This window comes from Schistocerca gregaria, chromosome 11 (genome assembly GCF_023897955.1).
Source record: "Schistocerca gregaria isolate iqSchGreg1 chromosome 11, iqSchGreg1.2, whole genome shotgun sequence".
Lineage (NCBI taxonomy): Eukaryota > Metazoa > Arthropoda > Insecta > Orthoptera > Acrididae > Schistocerca > Schistocerca gregaria.
This window is the reverse complement of record NC_064930.1, coordinates 110,981,551-111,007,547: the sequence shown is the minus strand read 5'-3', so window position 1 is coordinate 111,007,547 and position 25,997 is coordinate 110,981,551. Positions and strand designations below refer to the sequence as shown.

Genomic DNA, 25,997 nt, shown 5'->3' with positions numbered 1-25,997 from the left:
TCGAACAACACGTAAGAGCTACGGGGATGCTTCTGGAATTCCTGGAAGGAAGGCGACGTTCTTCTCGAAAAACACTACTGAGAAAATTGATAGAACCGCTGTTTGAAGCTGACTGCCGAACGATTCTATTGCCGCCCAAAACGCACTACTGGACATTAAAATTGCCACACCAAGAAGAAATGCAGATGATAAACGGGTATTCATTGCACAAATATATTATACTAGAACTGCCATGTGATTACATTTTCACGCAATTTGGGTGCATAGATCCTCAGAAATCAGTACCCAGAACAACCACCTCTGGCCGTAATAACGGCCTCGATACGCCTGGGCATTGAGTCAAACAGAGCTCGGATGGCGTGTACAGGTACAGCTGCCCATTCAGTTTATCAAGAGTAGTGACTGGCGTATTGTGACGAGCCATTTGCTCGAGCACCATTGACCAGACCTTTTCAATTGGTGAGAGATCTGGAGAATGTGCTGGCCAGGGCAGCAATCGAACATTTTCTATATCCAGAAAGGCTCGTACAGGACCTGCAACACGCGGTCGGGCATTATCCTGCTGAAATGTAGGGTTTCGCAGGGATCGAATGAGGGGTAGAGCCACGGGTCGTAACACATCTGAAATGTAACGTCTACTATTCAAGTGCCGTCAATGCGAACAAGAGGTGACCGAGACGTGTAACAAGTGGCACCCCATACCATGAAGACGGGTGATACGCCAGTATGGCGATGACGAATACACGATTCCAATGTGCGTTCACCGCGGTATTGCCAAACACGGATGCCACCATCACGATGCTGTAAACAAAACCTGGATTCATGCGAAAAATTAACGTTTTGCCATTCGTGCACCCAGGTTCGTCGTCGAGTACACTACCGCAGGCGCTCCTGTCTGACGCAGCGTCAAGGGTAACCGCAGCCACGGTCTCCGAGCTGATGGTCCGTGGTGCTGCAAACGTCGTCGAACTGTTCGTGCAGATGGTTGTTGTCTTGCTAACGTCCCCATCTGTTGACTCGGGGATGGAGACGTGGGTGCACGATCCGTTACAGCCGTGTGGATAAGATGCCTGTCATCTCGACTGCTAGTGATACGAGGCCGTTGCGACCCAGCACGGCGTTCCGTAATACCCTCCTGAACCCACCGATTCCATATTCTGCTAACAGTGATTGGATCTCGACCAACGTGAGCAGCAATGTCGCGAAACGATAAACCGCAATCGCGATAGCTAAAATCCGACCTTTATCAAAGTCGGAAACGTGATGGTATGCATTTCTCCTCCTTACACGAGGCATCACAACAACGTTTCACCATTCAATGCCGGTCAACTGCTTTTTGTGTATGAGTAACCGGTTGGAAACTTTCCTCGTGTCAGCACGTTGTAGGTGTCGCCACTGGCGCCAACCTCGTGTGAATGCTCTGAAAAGTTAATCATTTGCATATGACAGCATCATCTTCGTGTCGGTTAAATTTCGCGTCTGCAGCACGTCGTCTTCGTGGTGTAGCAATTTAATGGCCAGTAGTGTACATTCCCTGAAGGGTTCAAATGTTTCAAATGCCTGTGAGCACTATAAGACTTAACACCTGAGGTCATCAGTCCACTAGACTTAGGACTACTTAAACCTAACTAACCCAAGGACAGCACACACGTCCATGCTGGAGGCAGGATTCGGAACTGCGACCGTAGCAGTAGCGCGGTTCCGGGCTGAAGCGCCTGCAACCGCTCGGACACAGCGGGCGGCTACCCTGTAAGGACTTCAAAGATAAGCTACGAGAAATTAGAGCTGATACGAAGGCATACAGAAAGTCGTTTTTCCCTCGCTTTATTGCGAGTGGAACAGGAAAGGAAATGGCCAGTAGTGGTAGAGGGTATACTCCGCCACCCACGGTACGGTGGCTTGTGGAGTGTGTATGTAGATGTAGCTGTAGACAGGGTTGTAACCTATCCTCAATCTGCACATTGAACAAGCAGTAAAGGAAACCAAAGAAAAATTTGGAGTAGGAATTTAAGTACAGGAAAAACAAATAAAGTGTTTGAGGTTTGCCCATGACATTGTAATACTGTCAAAGACAGTAAAGGACTCGGAAGAACAGTTGAATGGAATGGACAGTAACTTGAAAGAAGGATATAAGATGAACGTGAACATAAAAAAGGATAATGGAATTTAGTCGAATTAAATCAGGTGAAATGAAATGTCGTGCTGCTAGGGCCTCCCGTCGCTTAGAACTGTCACCTGGTGCAAGTCTTTTGAGTTGCTCAGCTACGGAGGTGGACATCAAATCAAGTGATGTTGAGTTAATTAGATTAGCAAATGAGACACTTTAAGTAGTAGATGAGTTTTGCTATTTCGCGAGCAAAATAACTGATGATGGTCGAAGTAGAGAGGATATAAAATGTAGACTGGCAATGGGAAGGAAAGCGTTTCTGAAAAAGAGCAATTTGTTAACATCGTGTATGGATTTAAATGTCAGGAAGTCGTTTGGAGTGTAGCCATGTGTAGTAGTGAAACATGGACGATAAATAGTTTGGAGAAATAACAGAATATAAGCTTTTCAAATGTGGTGCTACAGAAGAATGCTGAAGATTAGATGGGTAGACCACATAACTAATGAGGAGGTTGTTGTTGTCGTCTTCAGTCCTGAGACTGGTTTGATGCAGCTCTCCATGCTACTCTATCCTGTGCAAGCTTCATCATCTCCCAGTACCTACTGCAACCTACATCCTTCTGAATCTGCTAAGTGTATTCATCTCTTTGTCTCCCACTACGATTTTTACTCTCCACGCTGCCCTCCTGTACTAAATTGATGATCCCTTGAGGCCTCAGAACAAGTCCTACCAACCGGCCCCTTCTTCTTGTCAAGTTGTGCCACAAACTCCTCTTCTCCCCAATTCTATTCAATACCTCCTCACTAGTTATGTCATCTACCCATCTAATCTTCAGCATTCTTCCGTAGCACCACATTTCGAAAGCTTCAATGCTCTTCTTGTCCAAACTATTTATCGTCCATGTTTCACTTCCATACATGGCTACACTCCATACAAATACTTTCAGAAACGACTTCCGGACACCTAAATCTATACTCGATGTTAACAAATTTCTCTTCTTCAGAAACGCTTTCCTTCCCATTGCCAGTCTACCTTTTATATCCTGTCTACTTCGACCATCATCAGTTATTTTCCTCCCCAAATAGCAAAACTCCTTTACTACTTTATGTGTCTCATTTCCTAATCTAATTCCCTCAGCATCACCCGACTTAATTGTTGATGTTCATCTTATATCCTCCTTTAAAGACACTGTCCATTCCTTTCAACTGCTCTTCCAAGTCCTGTGCTGTCTCTGACAGAATTACAATGTCATCGGTGAAAACCTCGAAGTTTTTTTTCTTCTCCATGGACTTTAATACCTACTCCAAATTTTACTTTTGTTTCCTTTACTGCTTGCGCAATATACAGATTGAATAACATCGGGGAGAGGCTACAACCCTCTCTCACTCCCTTTCCAGCCCCAGTTTCCCTTCCAACGCCCTCGACTCTTATAACTGCCATCTGGTTTCTGTACAAATTGTAAATAGCCTTTCGCTCCCTGCATTTTACCCCTGCCACCTTTAGAATTTGAAAGAGAGTATTCCATTCAACATTGTCAAAAGCTTACTCTAAGTCTACAACTGCTAGAAACGTAGGTTTGCCTTTCCTTAATCTTTCTTCTAAGATAAGTCGTAAGGTCAGTATTGCCTCAACATTTCTACGGAATCCAAACTGATCTTCCCCGAGGTCAGCTGCTATCAGTTTTCCATTAGTCTGTAAAGAATTCGCGTTAGTATTTTGCAGCTGTGACTTATTAAACTGACAGTTCGGTAACTTTCACATCTGTCAACACCTGTTTTCTTTGGGATTGGAATTATTATATTCTTCTTGAAGTCTGAGGGTACTTCGCCTCTCTCATACATCTTCCTGACCAGATGGTAGAGTTTTGTCAGCACTGGCTCTCCCAAGGCTGTCAGTAGTTCTAATGGAATGTTGTCTACTACGGGGCCTTTTTTCGACTCAGGTCTTTCAGCGCTCTCTCAAACTCTTCACGCAGTATCGTATCGCCCATTTCATCTTCATCTACATCCTCTTCCATTTCCATAATATTGTCCTCAAGTACATGGCCCTTGTATAGACCCTCTATATACTCCTTCCACCTTTCTGCTTTCCCTTCTTTGCTCCGAACTGGGTTTCCATCTGAGCTCTTGATATTCATACAAGTGGCTCTTTTTCTCCAAAGATTTCTTTAATTATCCTGTACGCAGTATCTATCTTACCCCTAGTGAGATAAGCCTCTACATCCTTACTTTGTCCTCTAGCCGTCCCTGCTTAGCCATTTTGAACTTTCTGTCGATCTCATTTTTGAGACGTTTGTATTCGTTTTTGCCTGCTTCATCTACCGCATTTTTATATTTTCTCCTTTCATCAATTAAATTTAATATTTCTTCTGTTACTCAAGGATTTCTACTAGCCCTCGTCTTTTTACCTGCTTGAGGTATTGAACAGAACTGGGGTGAAAAGAAATTTGTGGCACAACGTGACTAGAAGAAGGGATTCGTTGGTAGGACATGTTCTGAGGCTTCAAGGGATCTTCAGTTTAACATTGGAGGGCAGCGTGGAGGGTAAAAATCGTAGAGGGAGACCAAGAGATGAATACACTAAGCAGATTCAGAAGGATGTGGGTTGCAGTAAGTACTGGGAGATGAAGAAGCTTGCACGGGATAGAGCAGCGTGGAGAGCTGCATCAAAACAGTTTCAGGACTGAAGACCACAACAACAACAACCCGACCATTTCTGAGAAAATGACAGTCAAATTTTTCGAAGTACTTTTTGTGCCTTTTAGGGAGTAAAGGGTTCATATTGAGCTCAAGAACGCTGGCTAACGTCGCAGATTCGCAGTTTTGCGCCCTGTATTCGAAACGGGAATATTACTTTTATTTTTGTTTTTTACTCCTCCGCCCATGTCCGTAGAAGAGTAGTACACGAATGTTTTCCACTGTATGTTGAAATAACGTTGTCCTTCTTTCGCCAACTAATGGTACATTCGGTGAGTAAATTAAAGAAAGAAAATAATGAATGAATGGAAAAATTATTTGAAACTGTTTACGATCAGTGCCACAGAAGAGAATTAACGAAATATTCCTGAAGAATAAAAATGACAGTAGAAGAAGGAAGAAATTCTACAGGAGTGTAATACAAGAACATGAGAATTTAAAAAGATTGGAAGATCTTAAAGTACCACAACGCTTGTATATATTATACAATAAATGTATCGTACTTATATTGTAACAAATAAGCCCTTAGTCACAAATATTAAGTGAAAATTGACCTGGTTTCGACGCTACTATGAGCGTCGTCTTCAGAATTAGACGAACTGTTCTAAAACATATTTGGTATTAGTGCATTAATGAAATTAAAGTTTGTACTGACTGGAGAAGATGCAGTACTTACAAGTCAGATATTAAAAAAAGATCTGAGCCTGAAAGGCGACTTCATGAACAGTTGTGAGATGGCGAGCCGCTAAGGGCTGCTCGTACTGTGGACAGGGGTGGCAACAAGACTGAGGTGCCCACTTTAGAAAGTGTGGGCACGTAAACACGGCGGTGCTACGAGCGCCATCAAGTAGCCGCAGAAACAACTAGGCTACCGTACATTCAAAATTAGACTCATGAAATTGTGATAAAGCTGATTCAGGCATAACGTAAGCATTAATAATAACAGGATGAAGTTACATACACTCCTGGAAATTGAAATAAGAACACCGTGAATTCATTGTCCCAGGAAGGGGAAACTTTATTGACACATTCCTGGGGTCAGATACATCACATGATCACACTGACAGAACCACAGGCACATAGACACAGACAACAGAGCATGCACAATGTCGGCACTAGTACAGTGTATATCCACCTTTCGCATCAATGCAGGCTGCTATTCTCCCATGGAGAGGATCGTAGAGATGCTGGATGTAGTCCTGTGGAACGGCTTGCCATGCCATTTCCACCTGGCGCCTCAGTTGGACCAGCGTTCGTGCTGGACGTGCAGACCGCGTGAGACGACGCTTCATCCAGTCCCAAACATGCTCAATGGTGGACAGATCCGAAGATCTTGCTGGCCAGGGTAGTTGACTTACACCTTCTAGAGCACGTTGGGTGGCACGGGATATATGCGGACGTGCATTGTCCTGTTGGAACAGCAAGTTCACTTGCCGGTCTAGGAATGGTAGAACGATGGGTTCGATGACGGTTTGGATGTACCATGCACTATTCAGTGTCCCCTCGACGATCACCAGAGGTGTACGGCCAGTGTAGGAGATCGCTCCCCACACCATGATGCTGGGTGTTGGCCCTGTGTGCCTCGGTCGTATGCAGTCCTGATTGTGGCGCTCACCTGCACGGCGCCAAACACTCATACGACCATCATTGGCACCAAGGCAGAAGCGACTCTCATCGCTGAAGACGACACGTCTCCATTCGTCCCTCCATTCACGCCTGTCGCGACACCACTGGAGGCGGGGTGCACGATGTTGGGGCGTGAGCGGAAGACGGCCTAACGGTGTGCGGGACCGTAGCCCAGCTTCATGGAGACGGTTGCGAATGGTCCTCGCCGATACCCCAGGAGCAACAGTGTCCCTAATTTGCTGGGACGTGGCGGTGCGGTCCCCTACGGCACTGCGTAGGATCCTACGGTCTTGGCGTGCATCCGTGCGTCGCTGCGGTCCGGTCCCAGGGCGACGGGCACGTGCACCTTCCGCCGACCACTGGCGACAACATCGATGTACTGTGGAGACCTCACGCCCCACGTGTTGAGCAATTCGGCGGTACGTCCACCCGGCCTCCCGCATGCCCACTATACGCCCTCGCTCAAAGTCCGTCAACTGCACATACGGTTCACGTCCACGCTGTCGCGGCATGTTACCAGTGTTAAAGACTGCGATGGAGCTCCGTATGCGACGGCAAACTAGCTGACACTGACGGCGGCGGTGCACAAATGCTGCGCAGCTAGCGCCATTCGACGGCCAACACCGCGGTTCCTGGTGTGTCGGCTGTGCCGTGCGTGTGATCATTGCTTGTACAGCCCTCTCGCAGTGTCCGGAGCAAGTATGGTGGGTCTGACACACCGGTGTCAATGTGTTCTTTTTTCCATTTCCAGGAGTGTATTTATCTACTTTAAATAGAGATACATTTTGTAACGTAATAAAGTTACTTATGACATACAAGAAAACAGCAAAGATTTGACAGGAAAACAACATTTCGGTAAACTGCATGAGGAAATCTGAATCAAAGATCAAGCAATGGCTTTATACAGTCTAAAAAGTTTTTATTTCGCAGCTGCAGCTGTTCGTTGAGAATCAGGCCATCATGACGAGTGAGATGTTTGAAAATCTCCAATTCCGTTAAGACGTCTAACCTAAGCCCCTTCTTTTCGGTATACAGAATATTGTTATCTCCTGTTGCTTTAGGCACGTGTCCAGTAATTAAGAGATGATCGGCAAAGGACGAATTTAGGGGACTGATGCCATTCTATCTCAAAAGATGTTCTTTATATCTTACGGCGAAAGCATGTTCGGTTTGCCCTATATAATAGGAGGAGCAGGTATCGCAGATGATCTTATAAACGCCAGAACTTTCTGTAGGGGAGCGAATGGATTTCAAATTATGAATGAAGTTTCTCTTTAGATTATTATTAGTAGAGAAGGCAACATTGCAGTTGTATTTGTTGCGAAGCATGCGCTGAGTCTGATAGGAAATGGGTCCTATGAAAGGAATAGAAAAACGTTTTTTTGGGTTAATTTCAGTGCATGAGGTGTTGGGCGTAGTAGTTCTTGCAGTTTTCTTTTTTAGGATATCGTCCACTATGTTAGGCGTATATTCATTATTGACTGCTATTGTTGTAAGTAAATTAATCTCCGCATTAAACTTTTCTGTTGAAAGTGATATGGAGGTGGCTCGGTGGACGGCAGAGTGAAAAAAGGCCATTTTTTGAGACTGTGAGTGAAAAGAGGAAGCAGGCACGAGTTGGTCGGTATACGTTTCTTTCCGAAAAATATTGAAAGTGATGATGTCTTCTATTATAAGCGTCAAGTCTAAATAATTTAATTTGCGGTTATCGTTTTCGAGTTCAATAGTGAAAGAAGTTTTTTCATGGAGGTCGTTAAAAAGTTTAAATATATGATCAATTCTATCGGCGGGTCCGTTATAGATGACTAGAATATCATCAACGTATCTTGTTTAAGAAAGGATACCTAGTGAAGCGGCTGAGACACGGTTAAACAGATTTTTTTCCCAAGGAATTGATAAAGATGTTGGCGAGGATGCCGGCTAAAGGGTTGCCCATAGCGAGCCCATCAGACTGCTGGTACAGTTGTCCGTTGAATTCACTTATTGTGAAACCGAGTCATATTTCTGGAATTCAGATAACACACTCGTTTCGCCTAACTTGATAATAAACATTCGTGAAAGAGCGGCAGGATGAGATTAGCGTTTAACGTCCCGTCGACAACGACGTCTTTAGAGACAGAGCATAAGCTCGGATTAGGGAAGGACGGGGAAGGAAGTCGGCCGTGCCCTTTCAAAGGAACCATCCCGGCATTTGCCTGAAACGATTTAGGGAAATGACGGAAAACCTAAATCAGGATGGCCGGACGCGGGATTGGACCATCGTCCTCCCGAATGCGAGTCCAGTGTCTAACCACTGCGCCACCTCGCTCGTTAACATTCCTTTCACTACTGCGGACAGGGATTGGTAAACGAAAAAAATAAAAATTAAAAAAAAGATAGGGATTCGGACACGGGATAAAAAAAAGAGAGGCCGCGACGTTAGGCTCTGTGTTACCAGCTGTGCTGAGTCTATAGCACCCTAAAAGGCAAGTACAGTACGCCTAAAATTTTGAAAGTCGATTTCTCAGAAACGTTGACTACGAGGGTCGTTTGAGAAGTCCGTGCAAAAATAAAAACTACCTACTTACCTCTTTGGGGTAAACCTTTTTTATTTTTCGACATAGTCTCCTTTTAGACTTACACACTTCGTCCAACGCTGTTCTAATTTGCTGATCCCTTCCGAATAATAGAAATTGTCCAAGTCTGCAAAATAGCTATTAGTTGCTCCAATCACCTCCTCGTCTGAACAAAATCTTTGTCCTGCCAGCCATTTCTTCAAATTGGGGAACAAATAGTAGTCTGAGGGAGCCACGTCTGGAGAATAGGGGGGATGTGAAACGAGTTGGAATCCTATTTCCATTACTTTTGCGACCACGACTGCTGAGGTGTGTGCTGCTGCATTGTCATGATGGACAAGGACTTTTTTGTGGTCCAATCGCCACCATTTTTCTTGCAGCTCGGTTTTCAAACATTCCAATAACCATGAATAATATGCACCTGTAACAGTTTTACCCTTTTCCAGATAGTCGATGAAGATTATCCCTTGCGAATCCCAAAAGACAGTCGCCATAACCTTTCTGGCCGAAGGAATGGTCTTCGCCTTTTTTGGTGCACATTCTCCCTTGGTAACTCGTTGTTTAGATTGTTGTTTGACCTCAGGAGTATAGTGATGCATCCATGTTTCATCCACAGTGACGAAACGACGCTTAAAGTCCAGCGGACTCTTCCTGAACACCTGCAAACCATCCTTGCAACATTTCACACGATTCCGTTTTTGGTCAAGCGTGAGCAGTCGCTGAACCCATCTTGCGGATAGCTTTCTCGTGTAAAAATGTTTATGTAAAATATTGTGTACCCATTCATTCGAGATTCCCACAGCAATAGCAATCTCACGCACGTTAACTCTTCTGTCATCCATCACCATATCATGTATTTTATCAATTATTTCTGGAGTCGTAACCTCCACAGGGCGTCCAGAACGTTCAGCATCACTTGTGCCCATATGGCTACTCCGAAAATTTTGAAACCACTTGTAAACTGTTCTAATCGAAGGTGCGGAGCCACCGTAAAGTTTATCAGGCTTCTATTTAGTCTCTTGAGGCGTATTGCGTGTCACAAAGTAATGTTTAATCACCACACAAAATTCTTTTTCGTCCATTTCCACTTCCGTGATTCACACGAATGCAAAACACAAAGAAATAGAGAAATATGGCTGAAACTTGGTGTGTGTTCTTTCCAAAGACGCTGCTAACTAAACATGACCTCGATACGCGCCGGTGGCGCCATCTGTCGGACTCTTCACGGACTTTTCAAATGCCCCTGTATGTACACACAGGCCAAGACACGTGTTCGCTTGCTCTGACACCTCTTCCACTGAGCTCAGTTTCCCGGATAGCTGCGCTTGGCAATTACCGTGTTCTCCTTGTGAGTGTAAAGCAATGGAAGTGGGAAGTAATGAGGAGAAGCGGGAAAGGCTGGCACCGAACTTAACGAGGGAACCACGTAGTAGACGAAGTGCAGTAGTTCTGCTACCTTGTGAGGAAACCAGAAGTTGTTGCACCAAGCAAAGAGGGAATGCTCTGCCATTTGATTCACCATAACAACTGCAAGTTGCAATCCTGTGACGAAACGCGCCGCTCTTCTTTCGATCTTCTCTATCTCCTCCGTCAACCCGACCTGGCACGAATCCCACACTGATGAGCAACACTCAAGTATAGGTCGAACGAGTGTTTTGTAAGCCACCTCCTTTGTTGATGGACTACATTTTCTAAGGACTATCCCAATGAATCTCAACTTCGCACCCACCTTACCAACAACTAATTGTATATGATCATTCCACTTCAAATCGTTCCGTACGCATACTCCCAGATATTTTACAGAAGTGTTTGTTCCGCTATCATATAATCAGACAATAAAGGTTCAAATGGCTCTGAGCACTATGGGACTTAACATCTATGCTCATCAGTCCCCTAGAACTTAGAGCTACTTAAACCTAACTAACCTAATGACATCACACAACACACAATCACCACGAGGCAGAGAACATACAATAAAGGATCCTTCTTTCCATGTATTTGCAATACATTACATTTGACCCTTAACATAGACAAATGTAATGTATTGCGAATACATAGAAATAAGGATTCTTTATTGTATGATTATATGATAGCGGAACAAACACTGGTAGCAGTTACTTCTGTAAAATATCTGGGAGTATCATCAGTGTGGGATCCATACCAGGTTGAGTTGACAGACGAGATACAGAAGATCGAAAGAAGAGTGGTGCGTTTCATCACAGGGTTATTTGGTAAGCGTGAAAGCGTTAAGGAGATGTTTAGCAAACTCGAGTGGCAGACTCTGCAAGACAGACGCTCTGCATCGCGGTGTAGCTTGCTGTCCAGGTTTCCAGAGGCTACGTTTCTGAATGAGGGAGCGAATATATTGCTTCCCCCTACTTATACATACCGAGGAGATCACGAATGTAAAATCAGAGAGATTCCAGCACACATGGAGGCTTTCCAGGACTCGTTCGTCCCGCGAACCGTACGCGACTGGAACAGGAAATGGAGGTAATGACAGTGGCACGTAAAGTGCCCTCCGCCACACACCATTGGGTGGCTTGCGGAGTATAAATATAAATGTAGATGTAGATGTCAGTACAGCGTGACATTTATTGAACTATAGGGAAAAAATGTGAATTCGTTACAAACTGCAGGGTGCACACACTTTATTCAACATGTAAACGTCAGTACAGATATTCGGATTTAGGTTATGGCATGTTCGATATAAGGCAATGGCCTTGCCGCAGTGGTTACACAGGTTCCCATGAGATCACCGAAGTCAAGCGCTGTCGGGTGTGGCCGGTACTTGGATGGGTGACCATCCAGCCTCCATGCGCTATTGCCATTTTTCGGGGTGCACTCAGCCTCGTGATGCCAATTAAGGAAATACGCGACCGAATAGTAGCGGCTCCGGTCAAAGAAAACCATCATAACGACGGTGAGAGCGGTGTGCTGACCACACGCCCCTCCTATCTGCATCCTCAATGAGGAAGACACGGCGGTCGGATGGTCCCGATGGGTCACTTGTGGCCTGAAGACGGAGTGCTTGTTCGACATGCATGCCGTCATTGGCGATGATGTGGCGCAGACGAATAGCGAAATCCTGCATGACCCGCTGATGTGTCGGGACATCGACGCTGTCGATGACCTCCTGAATGGCTGTTTCCAGCTCAGAAATTGTTTTGGGGTTATTGCTGTACACCTTGTCTTTAATGTAGCCCCACAAAAAGAAGTCGCACGTCTTAGATCCGGAGAATATGGCGGCCAATCGCGGCCTATGCCAGTGGCCTCTGGTTACCCCAGAGCCAGAATACGGTCCACAAAATGCTCCTCCAGGACTTCAAACACTCTCCTTCTTCGATGGGGTCGAGCTCTGTCCTACACGAACCACATCTTGTAGACATGAGGCTCGAATTTTTTTTAAGTATAACCCCCGCCCCTTTAAAATGGTCACGGCATTTAGAATTCAAAATAATTATACACTACTGGATATTAAAATTGCTACACCACGAACATGACAGGAACAAGATGCTGTGATATGCAAATGACTAGCTTTTCAGAGCATTCACATAAGGTTGGCGCCGGTGGCGACACCTACGATCTGCTGACATGAGGAAAGTTTCCAACCAATTTCTCATACACAAAGAGCAGTTGACCGGCTTTGCCTGGTGAAACGTTGTTGTGATACCTCGTGTAAGGAGGAGAAATGCGTACCATCACGTTTCCGACTTTGATAAAGGTCGGATTGTAGCCTATCGCGATTACGGTTTATCGTATCGCGACATTGCTGCTCGCGTTGGTCGATATCCAATGACTGTTAGCAGAATATGGAATCGGTGGGTTCAGGAGGGTAATACGGAACGCCGTGCTGGATCCCAACAGTCCTCGTATCACTAGCAGTCGAGATGACGGGCTGCGGTTACCCTTGACGCTGCATCACAGACAGGAGCGCCTGCGATGGTGTGCTTGACGACGAAGCTGGGTGCATGAAAGTGCTTGGCGACATTGCGGTGAAGGCCCATTGGAAGCGTATATTCCTCATCGCCACACTGGTGTATCATCTGGCATCATGGTATGGGGTGCCATTGGTTATACGTCTGGGTCACCTCTTGTTCGCATTGACGCCACCAGTGGACATTGCATTTCAGATGTGTTATGACACATGGCTCTACCCTCCATTCGATCCCTGCGAAACCTTACATTTCAGTAGGATAATGCACGACTGCATGTTGGAGGTCCTATATGGGCCTTTCTGGATACAGAAAATGTTCGACTGCTGCCCTGGCCAGCACATTCTCCAGATCTCTCACCAATTGAAAACGTCTGGTCAATGGTGGCCGATGAACTGGCTCGTCACAATATGCCAGTCACTACTCTTGATGGACTGTGGTATTGTGTTGAAGCTGCATGGGCAGCTGTACCTGTACCTGCCATCCAAGCTCTGTTTGAGTCAATGACCAGGTGTATCGAGGCCGTTATTACGGCCAGAGGTGGTTGTTCTGGGTACTGATTTCTCTGGATCTACGCACCCAAATTGCGTGAAAATGTAATTAACATGTCAGTTCCAGTATAATATATTTGTCTAATGAATACCCTTTTATCATCTGCATTTCTTCTTCGTGTAGCAATTTTAATGGCTAGCAGTGTAATAAAAACCATTACACAAAAAGGTAGATAATAGCAACCCAGACAACTACAGAGGAATCTCTCTCCTAGATTGCACATACAAAATTCTATCCAAGATCTCATATGAAAGAATCAAGGAGCAATTGGAACAGGGGTTAGGGGAATATCAGGGAGGTTTCAGACCATGGAGAAGCTGTGCAGACCAGATAATCAGTTTAAAATTGATTATCGCATACTACAAGAAACGGAACGAACCTCTGGCAATACCATTTGTAGATTTTAAGAAGGCATATGACTGTCTCCACAGACCTTCAGTATTAAAAATTTTAAGATATCTAGGACTCCATCCAAAACTAATTAACAAAATACAACTCACTATAACCAACACAAAATCAAAAGTTAAGTTTAGAGGAGAAATTTCGGAACCATCCCTCATAAAAACAAACTTAAGACACGGTGACTACCATTCACCATTACTGTTCAACTGTGCACTGGAATACATAATGAGAGAATGGTAGAAGGACAATCCAAAGATGATAGGAATTGGAAGTGCAAAAGATGATATTAGATTAAACTGCCTGGGATTCGCTGATGATCTTGCTCTCCTAGCCAACACCGTTTAAGAAGCCAAGCAACAAGTGAAATCACTACAAGAAATAGAGGAGGAAGGAGGCCTTAGAATATCATTTGAAAAAACGGAGATTATGCTACGTGACCCACCACTTGCAAACAAAATTGCAATAGGAGAACAGGAAATCAAAATTGTTGATAATTTTAAATATTTAGGCGAAATAATAACATACAATCTAAATGAGAAGCCATCACGGCAGAATAGAATAAAAAACTGAACTACGCAAATCCTATCTATAGATGCAAAATTAAAACACTATAAAACAGTTACACAATTAGAAATAAAGTAATGCAGCTGAAACTATCTTCAAAACAACTAATACAGCAGAAATTGACGGAATACTAAAAATAGAAAGAAGAATAATTAGCACATGTATAAATAAACAGTATAAAATAAATGGACATTGGAGAATAGCATCAAATGAAACAGTATATAAGAATATAGAGCCATGAGCACGATCAGGGGAAACGCATCTCATTCTTTGGACATCTGATGAGAACTCCAGAAAACAGAATTAGTAAAAAAATAATACAAAAATTGTGGAATAGCAAGACCAACATTAAATGAATCACATAAATTAAGGAAGATATAAAAGAACTCCAAATTAGAGTAGATGAGCTAAAAGACAAGACAGAGAAAATCAGAATTCTGCAAGACCTACAAACCAGACTACAAATGAAAATCAATAAAAGGAGTACAGCGAGGAGTGGTCTCAGATGAAGGAAGAAAGAAAATATCCAAAAGAATGAAGAAATATTGGGCAGACAGAAGAGCAAAACATCTTTCATATAAGAACAAACTCTAATAATTATAAAACCTAAATATTATATTGAGTTATTGTTGAGCCTAATTGTATCCTTGTCTAACAGCTTGTTTACAGCTTTGTATTTCTGCCTAGAGTGGTCCAATGATGGCCATAATAATAAAAAGCATGGGAGCTGTGGATTCCGCTGTAAAGGAAACACAGAAAATGAAGGCGGGTAGTTTTGGTCCCAGAGCTGAGCCCTGCGGTAGCGACTCACCGAACATGGTGCCCACGCTGGAGGCGACTCCCCGCGACACGGCGCCCCCTGCGAGGGCGTCCAGGCAGGCGGAGAGCGCGCAGGCGCAGGCGGCAGTGCCGATCAGGTACTCCAGCACCATGTTCCAGCCGATCACGAACGCCACCAGCTCGCCCACCGTCACGTACGAGTACATGTAGGCCGACCCCGTCGTGTGCGGGACCCGCACGCCGAACTCCGCATAGCACGCGCCTGTACACATGCAAAACAAACACTGGTCGGTTGGCTGGTCCATTTGGGGGAGAGGACCAAACATAAACACTGGTTGGTTGGTCCATTTGGAGGAGACGAGCAAACATAAACACTGGTTGGTTGGTTGGTCCATTTGGGGGAGAGGACCAAACACAAACATGGGTTGGTTGGCTGGTCCATTTGGGGGAGGGGACCAAACATAAACACTGGTTAGTTGACCCATTAGGGGAGGGGAGCAAACATAAACACTGGTAGTTTTGTTGGTCCATTTGGGGGAGGGGGGCAAACATCAACACTGGTTGGTTAGTCCATTTGGGGCAGGGGACCAAACATAAACACTAATTGGTTGGTCCATTTGGGGGAGGGGACCAATCATAAGCACTAGTTGTTTGGTCCATTTGGGAGAGAGGAGCAAACATAAACACTGGTTGGTTGGTTGGTCCATTTGGGGGAGAGGACCAAACATAAACACTGGTTGGTTGGTCCATTTGGAGGAGACGAGCAAACATAAACACTGGTTGGTTGGTTGGTCCATTTGGGGGAGAGGACCAAACACAAACACTGGTTGGTTGGCTGGTCCATTTGGGGGAGGGGACCAAACATAAACACTGGTTAGTTGACCCATTAAGGGAGGGGAGCAAACATAAACACTGGTAGTTTTGTTGGTCCATTTGGGGGAGGGGGGCAAACATCAAAACTGGTTGGTTAGTCCATTTGGGGCAGGGGACCAAACATAAACACTAATTGGTTGGTCCATTTGGGGGAGGGGACCAATCATAAGCACTAGTTGTTTGGTCCATTTGGGAGAGAGGAGCAAACATAAACACTGGTTGGTTGGTTGGTCCATTTGGGGGAGAGGACCAAACATAAACACTGGTTGGTTGGTCCATTTGGGAGAGAGGAGCAAACATAAACATTGCTCGGTTGGCTGGTCCATTTGGGGTAGGGGACCAAACATAAACACTGGTTGGTTGGTCCATTTGGGGGAGAGGACCAAACATAAACACTGGTTGGTTGGCAGGTCCATTTGGAGGAGGAGACCAAACATAAACACTGGTTGGTAAGTTGGTCCATTTGGGGGGGGAGGGGGGGGACCAAACAGCGAGGTCATTGGCCCCTTCGGATTAGGGAAGGCTGGGCAAGGAAGTCGGCCTTGCCCTTTGTAACACCTCGGTTCAGTTTACAGTGACAATAGCTATAGAAAGAATAATTTAAAATTAAGAATATAATTTTTAGAGGAGGAGAAAATAGTGTAGAATCAGAGTTTGGTAATCTCAGGTCAATACTATAGTACTGGGTGATCAAAAAGTCATTATAAATTTGAAAACTTAATAAACCACGGAAAAATGTAGATAGAGAGGTAAAAATTGTCACACATGCTTGGAACGACATGGGGTTTTATTAGGGAAAAAAAAGACAAAGTATTGCTAGACGTGTGAAAGATCTCTCGCGCGCTCGTCGTTTGGTGATGATCATGTGCTCAGCCGCCACTTTCGTCACGCTTGGCCTCCCAGGTCCCCAGACCCTAGTCCGTACGATTATTGGCTTTGGGGTTACCTGAAGTCGCAAATGTATTGTGATCGACCGACATCTCTAGGGAAGCTGAAAGACAACATCCGACGCCAATGCCTCACCATAACTCCGGACAGGCTTTACACAGCTGTTCACAACATTATTCCTCGACTACAGCTATTGTTGAGAAATGATGGTGGACATATTGAGCATTTTCTGTAAAGAACATCATCTTTGCTTTGTCTTACTTTGTTATGCTAGTTATCGCTATTATGATCAGATGAAGCGCCATCTGTCGGACATTTTATAAACTTTAGTATTTTTTTGTTCTAATAAAACCCCATGTCATTCCAAGCATGTGTGTCAGTTTCTACCTCTCTATCTACATTATTCTGTGATTTATTCAGTTTTCAATTTTATACTGACTTTTTGATCACCCGGTATATCAGCAAGTAAAAACCTTCAACATTGCAGTGCATCACCAATCGTTGGTTAATATATTAAAAACCTAAAAACCCGCCTCGATTGCGAAAAAAGCACCTAGTCTTAACCCAGGTTTCAGTGTAGATAACTACACCTTCTTCAGAACAAAAATAAAACCCACAAGTGCCTAAGAACACCTTTGTCAATGATTAAAAGAACACCATAGCTATACATTTCAAACGAAGAAAAGGAAAACACAAACAGTACATATGTACAAAGTCAAAACAACTACTTAACTTAATGGTGTACACCTCACACCGGCCTATGTTCGATGGGCCATGTCCCGCTATAAAGTGCTGCTACAAACGGTCGCTCACTTACAAGCCCGACCCGCTACCTATGCACATGCGCAAGACAAAGGAAGTTACTTGAATGATGAGGCGCATACAGATATATCGGTCGGGGCTAAATAGCCCATATATTCCCAACTGTGGATCAACATATATAAAAAAAATGGAATGGATAGAATAAGTGACGAGCTATATAGGAGATGAAACCTAAAAATAACCACACACGGTTGCTTATGCTAGGAAAGAAACATATATGAACCTACCTATGACAACAGGAAGAACTCTTAAAAACTATACCTAAGGCCAGTAGTTAGCCCGGGGGGGGGGGGGGGGGGAGTTTGGGGGGACGTAACCTAAAGACATTGTGGTAATAAAGATAAAGGGATAAAACGTGAGGTGTCCAACGGGCTGAAATCACATTCATCGTAAAAGGTAATGAGGATAAAAGAAAGAAGATGAACAGCTTTCTAACATAAGCAACCGTGTGCGGTTATTTTTAGGTTTCATCTCCTATTTAGCTCGTCACTTATTCTATCCATTCCATTTTTTTGACATACGTTGATCCACAGTTGGGAATATATGGGCAATTTAGCCCTGACCCATGTATAAATTTCCTCGTATTTGTATGAGCATGCACATTCAAGTAACTTCCTTTGTCTTGCGCATGTGCATAGGTAGCGGGTCGGGCTTGTAAGTGAGCGACCGTTTGTAGCAGCACTTTATAGCGGGACATGGCCCATCGAACATAGGCAGGTGTGAGGTGGAGCGTACACCATTAAGTTAAGTAGTGGTTTAGACTTTGTCACACATGTACTGTTTGTGTTTTCCTTTTCGTTTTCGTTTATAAATGTGTAGCTATCGTGTTCTTTTAATCATTGACAAAGGTCTTCTTAGGCACTTGTGGGTTTTATTGTTGTTCTGAGGAAGGTGTAGTCATCTACGCCGAAACCTGGGTTAACACAAGGTGCTTTTTTTCGCAATCGAGGCGGGTTTTTAGATTTTTAATATATCAGCAAGTAGTTTAACTTCTAGAAAGTCTCTTCGGGTTTGCTGCCGGATCCTAAAATCAACTTGACTCGATATTTCGGCGGTCCAAGTGGTCGCCATCTTCAGGAAAATGCTGCTTCTGCTGCTGAGTCCCGCCGAGAACTGACGCCAGGCTGCAAATCGACGACCTACAGGGTGTCCAGAATTAAATATCTCGAAAACAAAGATCGATAGAGGAATGAGTAAACGGTATGTTTATTGTGAAAGCTGTAAGAAGTTTATACAGCAGTTTGAAATAATATTTACAAAAGCTGCTAACAGATGGCGCTGTACGCTGTACAGCTCATATCAGCATACATAAGTGAAATAATCGTATGAAAACAACCTTTGCAAACAATCACATCACAATGTTTTCAAAATGTTGACCATTGGCACTACAGAGATGGCGCAACCGAAGAATGAAATTCGCTATCACATTTGGTAGTGTGTCAAATGGATTCATATGCCACAGAGATCGCCGATTCAAGCTCGTCCAGCGTGGCGGGATGCTTCGGGTAGACCGTGTCTTCCACTGTGCCCCACAAAAAAAAGTCACAGGGAGTCAAATCCGGCAAATATGGAAGCCAGTCCATGCCTGCACCAGTAAATTTGGGATATTCCAAAGCAATGACTCCAATCCCGAAGTATTCCTCAAGAAAGCGAAACACTTGTTCGGTCCGATGTGGTCGGGCTCCATCTTGCATAAACCGTTCAGTACCTGGTCGATCCTCTAACGCTTGCTGTGTGGCGACAAATTGTTCAAAAATTGCAACGTAACATGCACCAGTGACCGTTTCTCTAATGAAAAAAGGGCCAATAATGCCTCTGCTGCTTACTGCAGCCCACACAGTAACTTTAAGAGAATACAGGGGTTTCGCTTCACACCAATATGGCTTTTCGGAACCCCAAAATCGCCAGTTATGCTTATTCACGTATCCATTCAGGTGGAAGTGTGCTTCATCTGGAAACCAGATGCAGCCAACATCAAATCCTTCACTATCAATCATTGTGAGCATCTGATTAGCAAAGGCAACCCTTTGTTGCACAGTTTGTACGGGGATGACCTGGTGTGTTTGAATTTTGAATGGAAACTCGTGTAGGCTCTTTCTCAGTATTTTCTGCGTGCTGGAACGCTTCAAACCAGTCTCAGATGCAATTGTATGGACGGATCACATTGGATTTCGCTGAATAATTCCAGAAACTGTGGCGATATTTTTAGGCGTAACTGCGGTTTGGCGTAGGACTGTTTTCTAACCTGTAGTACTCTAGCACCAGAAAAACGCGTTGTTCAATGGAGTACATGGTTTTAATCTCTTCCTTCGGTACGCTAACCTCCTGTCACGTTTCAATAGTGGAATTGATCGCTCTGGGATTCGGATCACTATTTATACTAGGCACTATGTATGGCGATTGCAGCGCCATCTGTTAGCAGCTTTTGTAGCTATTATTTCAAACTGCTGGATAAACTTCTTACAGGTTTTACAATAAACATAATAAACATACCGTTTACTGCATTCCTCTATCGATATTTGTTTTCGAGATATTTAATTTTGAAATCAGCGAGTCCTTTCCTGGACACCCTGTACGTAATTGGGCCGTTAAAGGAATCGTCATTGTAGCTTTGATATTTCGAGTGGATCATTAAAACTGTGGAGTCTCAACTGGCAATCAACGCGTCTGAGTAAATGCGGCTGTGGCTGGTGCTACCATACGAGGCGACTGTGGCGCCAGCGGTGGCGAGTTAGGAACTCCCTGGGGCAGCCACGCCGGGGACACGTGTGAGGAAGGACGAGGAAGGCCGCCGCAGGGTTGCCAACGCAAACTCGTTAGCAACTTGGCGGCACGTCGCCGCAGTAGGGACGGCGCGAGTTGGGGGAAGTGGCTGGCGGAGCGCAGCGAAGTTGGCAGTGGCGCGGCTCACACGCGGTTGCCAGCTTCTCTGAACAGTGAAGGTCGGGACCATGGAGGTAAAAACAAGACGTGTTGTCATGACGTCACAAACTTGATGCCAACCCAAGTGAAGATCCGCCATACCCCAAAATATTCGCTTCTGGTGGTTTGATTCCGTGTAATTGTGAAGTGTTTTGACAAAAAAAATGCCGGCTTGCGTCGCTGATGGGTGTACTAATAGTCCTAATTGTAATCTAAAGTTTAAACAAATCACATTTCTTTCGTACGTGGACTTATTTAAGCGCAATTTTCTTATATATACTTGAAATTCTGATGCACTGTGAAGTTTTAAAAAAATGGTTCAAATGGCTCTGAGCAATATGGGACTTAACATCTGAGGTCATCAGTCCCATAGAACACATCCATGCTCGAGGCAGGATTCGAACCTGCAACCGTAGCGGTCCCGCGGTTCCAGACCGTAGCGCCTACAACCGCTCGGCCACCCCGGCCGGCTGTGAAGTTTTACAGTATGGTTTTATTTCTCTGATTAGACTTAAGATTTCCTATCAGTCCAACACGAAGAGCTCTCTGGAGGGCAGCAGTACACTTGGTTTCCATTATTTTGTTATTCCGAAGTAACTGAAAAGTCCTGGCAAGAAATATCCTTTAAATGGGGACTAATGTTTTAAAATTCGTTAATTTAATATAAAAGTAATGTAACTACATAGACAAGAATCATCTTCAGTAAAATGTGCGGAACACCTGTTAAAGTTGTTAAATATATACACTCCTGGAATTCATTGTCCCACGAAGGGGAAACTTTATTGACACATTCCTGGGGTCAGATACATCACATGATCACACTGACAGAACCACAGGCACATAGACACAGGCAACAGAGCATGCATAATGTCGGCACTAGTACAGTGTATATCCACCTTTCGCAGCAATGCAGGCTGCTATTCTCCCATGGAGACGATCGTACAGATGCTGGATGTAGTCCTGTGGAACGGCTTGCCATGCCATTTCCACCTGGCGCCTCAGTTGGACCAGCGTTCGTGCTGGACGTGCACACCGCGTGACACGACGCTTCATCCAGTCCCAAACATGCTCAATGGGGGACAGATCCGGTGATCTTGCTGGCCAGGGTAGTTGACTTACACCTTCTAGAGCACGTTGGGTGGCACGGGATACATGCGGACGTGCATTGTCCTGTTGGAGCAGCAAGTTCCCTTGCCGGTCTAGGAATGGTAGAACGATGGGTTCGATGACGGTTTGGATGTACCGTGCACTATTCAGTGTCCCCTCGACGATCACCAGAGGTGTAAGGCCAGTGTAGGAGATCGCTCCCCACACCATGATGCCGGGTGTTGGCCCTGTGTGCCTCGGTCGTATGCAGTCCTGATTGTGATGCTCACCTGCACGGCGCCAAACACGCATACGACCATCATTGGCACCAAGGCAGAAGCGACTTTCATCGCTGAAGACGACACGTCTCCATTCGTCCCTCCATTCACGCCTGTCGCGACACCACTGGAGGCGGGCTGCACGATGTTGGGGCGTGAGCGGAAGACGGCCTAACGGTGTGCGGGACAGTAGCCCAGCTTCATGGAGACGGTTGCGAATGGTCCTCGCCGATACCCCAGGAGTAACAGTGTCCCTAATTTGCTGGGAAGTGGCGGTGCGGTCCCCTACGGCACTGCGTAGGATCCTACGGTCTTGGCGTGCATCCGTGCGTCGCTGCGGTCCGGTCCCAGGTGGACGGGCACGTGCACCTTCCGCCGACCACTGGCGCCAACATCGATGTACTGTGGAGATCTCACGCCCCACGTGTTGAGCAATTCGGCGGTACGTCCACCCGGCCTCCCGCATGCCCACTATAGGCCCTCGCTCAAAGTCCGTCAACTGCACATACGGTTCACGTCCATGCTGTCGCGGCATGCTACCAGTGTTGAAGACTGCGATGGAGCTCCGTATGCCACGGCAAACTGGCTGACACTGACGGCGGCGGTGCACAAATGCTGCGCAGCTAGCGCCATTCGACGGCCAACACCGCGGTTCCTGGTGTGTCCGCTGTGCCGTGCGTGTGATCATTGCTTGTACAGCCCTCTCGCAGTGTCCGGAGCAAGTATGGTGGGTCTGACACACCGGTGTCAATGTGTTCTTTTTTCCATTTCCAGGAGTGTATGTGTTAAAGCTATTAGATCATTATATTAATTACTGTGTTGTCGTGTTACCCTGTAAATTGCTGTTATTTGCCATACTGAAAGTCACTTGGTAGGTACAATTTATGAACAAAGTAGATGTGTAATCTACAGCCGGCCGGTGTGGCTGAGCGGTTCTAGGCGCTGCAGTCTGGAATCGCGCGACCGCTACGGTTGCAGGTTCGAATCCTGCCTAGGTCATGGATGTGTGTGATGTCCTTAGGTTAGTTAGGTTTAAGTAGTTCTAAGTACTAGGGGACTGGTGGCCTCAGAAGTTAAGTCGCATAGTGCTCAGAGCCATTTGAACCATTTCTAAACTACAATGGGCCTGACAATCTTAAATTCCGTTCTTTTGCTTCGTAATTTAACAAATCTTTCACTTTGTTTACATGACAGTTGTCTTGTTTATATCATCCCTGCATACATCTGTGGGACAATAAGGAAATTAATTAACTTTCTTGCAAACTTGAACATTTAAAATTTGCATTTGACTTGAAAATGCAACGAATGCAAATCGGTGCCTCTAAACTATCAATCATTGCTTTTGGAGTTCTGGCTTTATCAATTATCGACAGAAACACAATGAAAGTGAATAGAAATGGATTAAGAAAGCACGCTTTTCATAGCACATCCTTCTCTTCTCCGTTATTCGAAACGTATAAACAAAAAGGAATTACAGTATTGAGATCAGAAGCGTCATATTTTCGTGTCGTTGTACTGTATCGAATACGCATTTAAGACCAGAAAAACGTTTGAAGTTGCGTTTCTTATGCTGTGTTGTTCACTAAAACAGTGTAACATTTACCATATAAAACAAATATCGCGTGCACACGACAGAAATAACGAACAAGAAGCAATTGTAAACACTCTTCTGGTAATGTTTTGGGGGATCCAAGATGGCTTCAAAACAACTTACAGCATAATAAGTCCGTAACGCCAGCTTCCCTTAATCTACGAGGTGCATTCAAGTTCTAAGGCCTCCGATTTTTTTTCTAATTAACTACTCACTAGAAATCGATGAAACTGGCGTTACTTCAAGACGTAATCGCCCTGCAGACGTACACATTTTTCACAACACTGACGCCACGATTCCGTGGCAGCGGCGAAGGCTTCTTTAGGAGTTTGTTTTGACCACTGGAAAATCGCTGAGGCAATAGCAGCACGGCTGGTGAATGTGCGACCACGGAGACTGTCTTTCATTTTTGGAAAAAGCCAAAATTCACTAGGAGACAGGTCAGGTGAGTAGGGAGCACGAGGAGTCACTTCAAAGTTGTTATCAGGAAGAAACTGTTGCGTAACGTTAGCTCGATGTGCGGGTGCGTTGTCTCGGTGAAACAGCACACGTGCAGCCCTTCCAGGACGTTTTTGTTGCACTGCAGGAAGGAATTTGTTCTTCAAAACATTTTAGTAGTATGCACCTGTTACCGTAGTGCCCTCTGGAACGCAATGGGTAAGGATTACGCCCTCGCTGTCCCAGAACATGGACACCATCATTTTTTCAGCACTGGTGGTTATCCGAGATGTTTTTGGTGGCGGTGAATCTGTGTGCTTCCATTGAGCTGACTGGCGCTTTGTTCCTGGATTGAAAAATGGCATCCACGTCTCATCCATTGTCACAACCGACGAAAAGAAAGTCCCATTCATGCTCTCGTTGCGCGTCAACATTGCTCGGCAACGTGCCAAACGGGCAGCCGTGTGGTCGTCCGTCAGCATTCGTGGCACCCACCTGGATGACACTTTTCGCATTTTCAGGTCGTCATGCAGGATTGTGTATGCAGAACCCACAGATGTGCCAACTCTGGAGGCGATCTGTTCAACAGTCATTCGGCAATCCCCCAAAACAATTCTCTCCACTTTCTAAATTGTGTCGTCAGACCGGCTTGTGCGAGCCTGAGGTTGTTTCGGTTTGTCGTCACACGATGTTCTGCCTTCATTAAACTGTCACACCAACGAACGCACTTTCGACACATCCATAACTCCGTCACCACGTCTCTCCTTCAACTGTCGATGAGTTTCAATTGGTTTCACTCCACGCAAATTCAGAAAACGAATGATTGCACGCTGTTCAAGTAAGGAAAACGTCGCCATTTTAAGTATTTAAAACAGTTCTCATTCTCGCCGCTGGCGGTAAAATTCCATCTGCCGTACAGTGCTGCCATCTCTGGGATGTATTGACAATGAACGCGGCCTCATCTTAAAACAATGCGCATGTTTCTATCTCTTTCCAGTCTGGAGAAAAAAAATCGGAGGCCTTAGAACTTGAATGCACCTCGTAGTTCCATGGTCAGGACAGAGACGGTGATCTGTGTTTCTGTTTGTGAAAGCTGTAAAACATGTCGACTAATTTTCGTAACAGTGAATTAGGACTTATAGCACTTGCTTTAGACGAAGAGGAAAAAGAACATAGGCAAACAAGAAGAACAAAATTGTGGATTCACAGTGCCTGGAAAACAAGACCAGTACAGGGAGAGTTTCTAACATTATTTTCTCATCTCATAGATGATGAGCCTAAGTTTTATGAATATTTTAGGATGACGCAGTACACCTTCTGTGAACTTTTAAAGAAACTAGAACCAAGACTGAGAAAAAACGACACTTTCTGGAGAGTATCAGTTTCACCCAAAGAACGACTGGTTGTTTTTTTTTTTTAAGGTAGGTTAAAGAGTAGTACACAGAACACAAATAAATAAGAAGTTTTAACGACAGCATTTTTATTTTATTACTTTACTAATTGAAAGATAAATACATAAGTTGGTAAATAATACAGTTAAATTTCTAGTACCCTAAGAAAAACAAATGAGGACTATTCAGTGAATTAGTTTCTGAAGCTGATGCGGATGCAGGGGAACTTGTAGGATGATGGCTTTGGTTATTTATATACAAATTTTGGGAATCTCTGTGCAGATCCAAAAGCTGCTGTGTAGGTTCTGTTGACTCGTTTTCCACAGGTGAAGAATATGGTGCTGAAACAGATTTTGCTGAGGAATTGGAGGATGATGAAGTGAATTGATGGACTGATACGTCATTCATGAGTGGCTTCAGTTGAAAGTCTTGTACAATTGAAAAAATCCTACTTTTAGCTTGATGAAAAAGTAGTGGATGCAACGGTTTT

At 44.8% G+C, this 25,997-nt stretch overlaps 1 protein-coding gene across 1 annotated transcript in view; it reads right to left on the bottom strand.

Moving 5' to 3' along the window:
* The window catches only part of LOC126295311 (probable cationic amino acid transporter), a 575,633-nt gene that overhangs the window by 130,908 nt on the left and 418,728 nt on the right, over positions 1-25,997 (bottom strand). Inside the window, exon 4 of the mRNA XM_049987757.1 lies at positions 15,250-15,480. Within this exon, the coding sequence (XP_049843714.1) occupies positions 15,250-15,480 (231 nt within the window). The remainder of the gene's footprint in view (positions 1-15,249; positions 15,481-25,997) is intronic.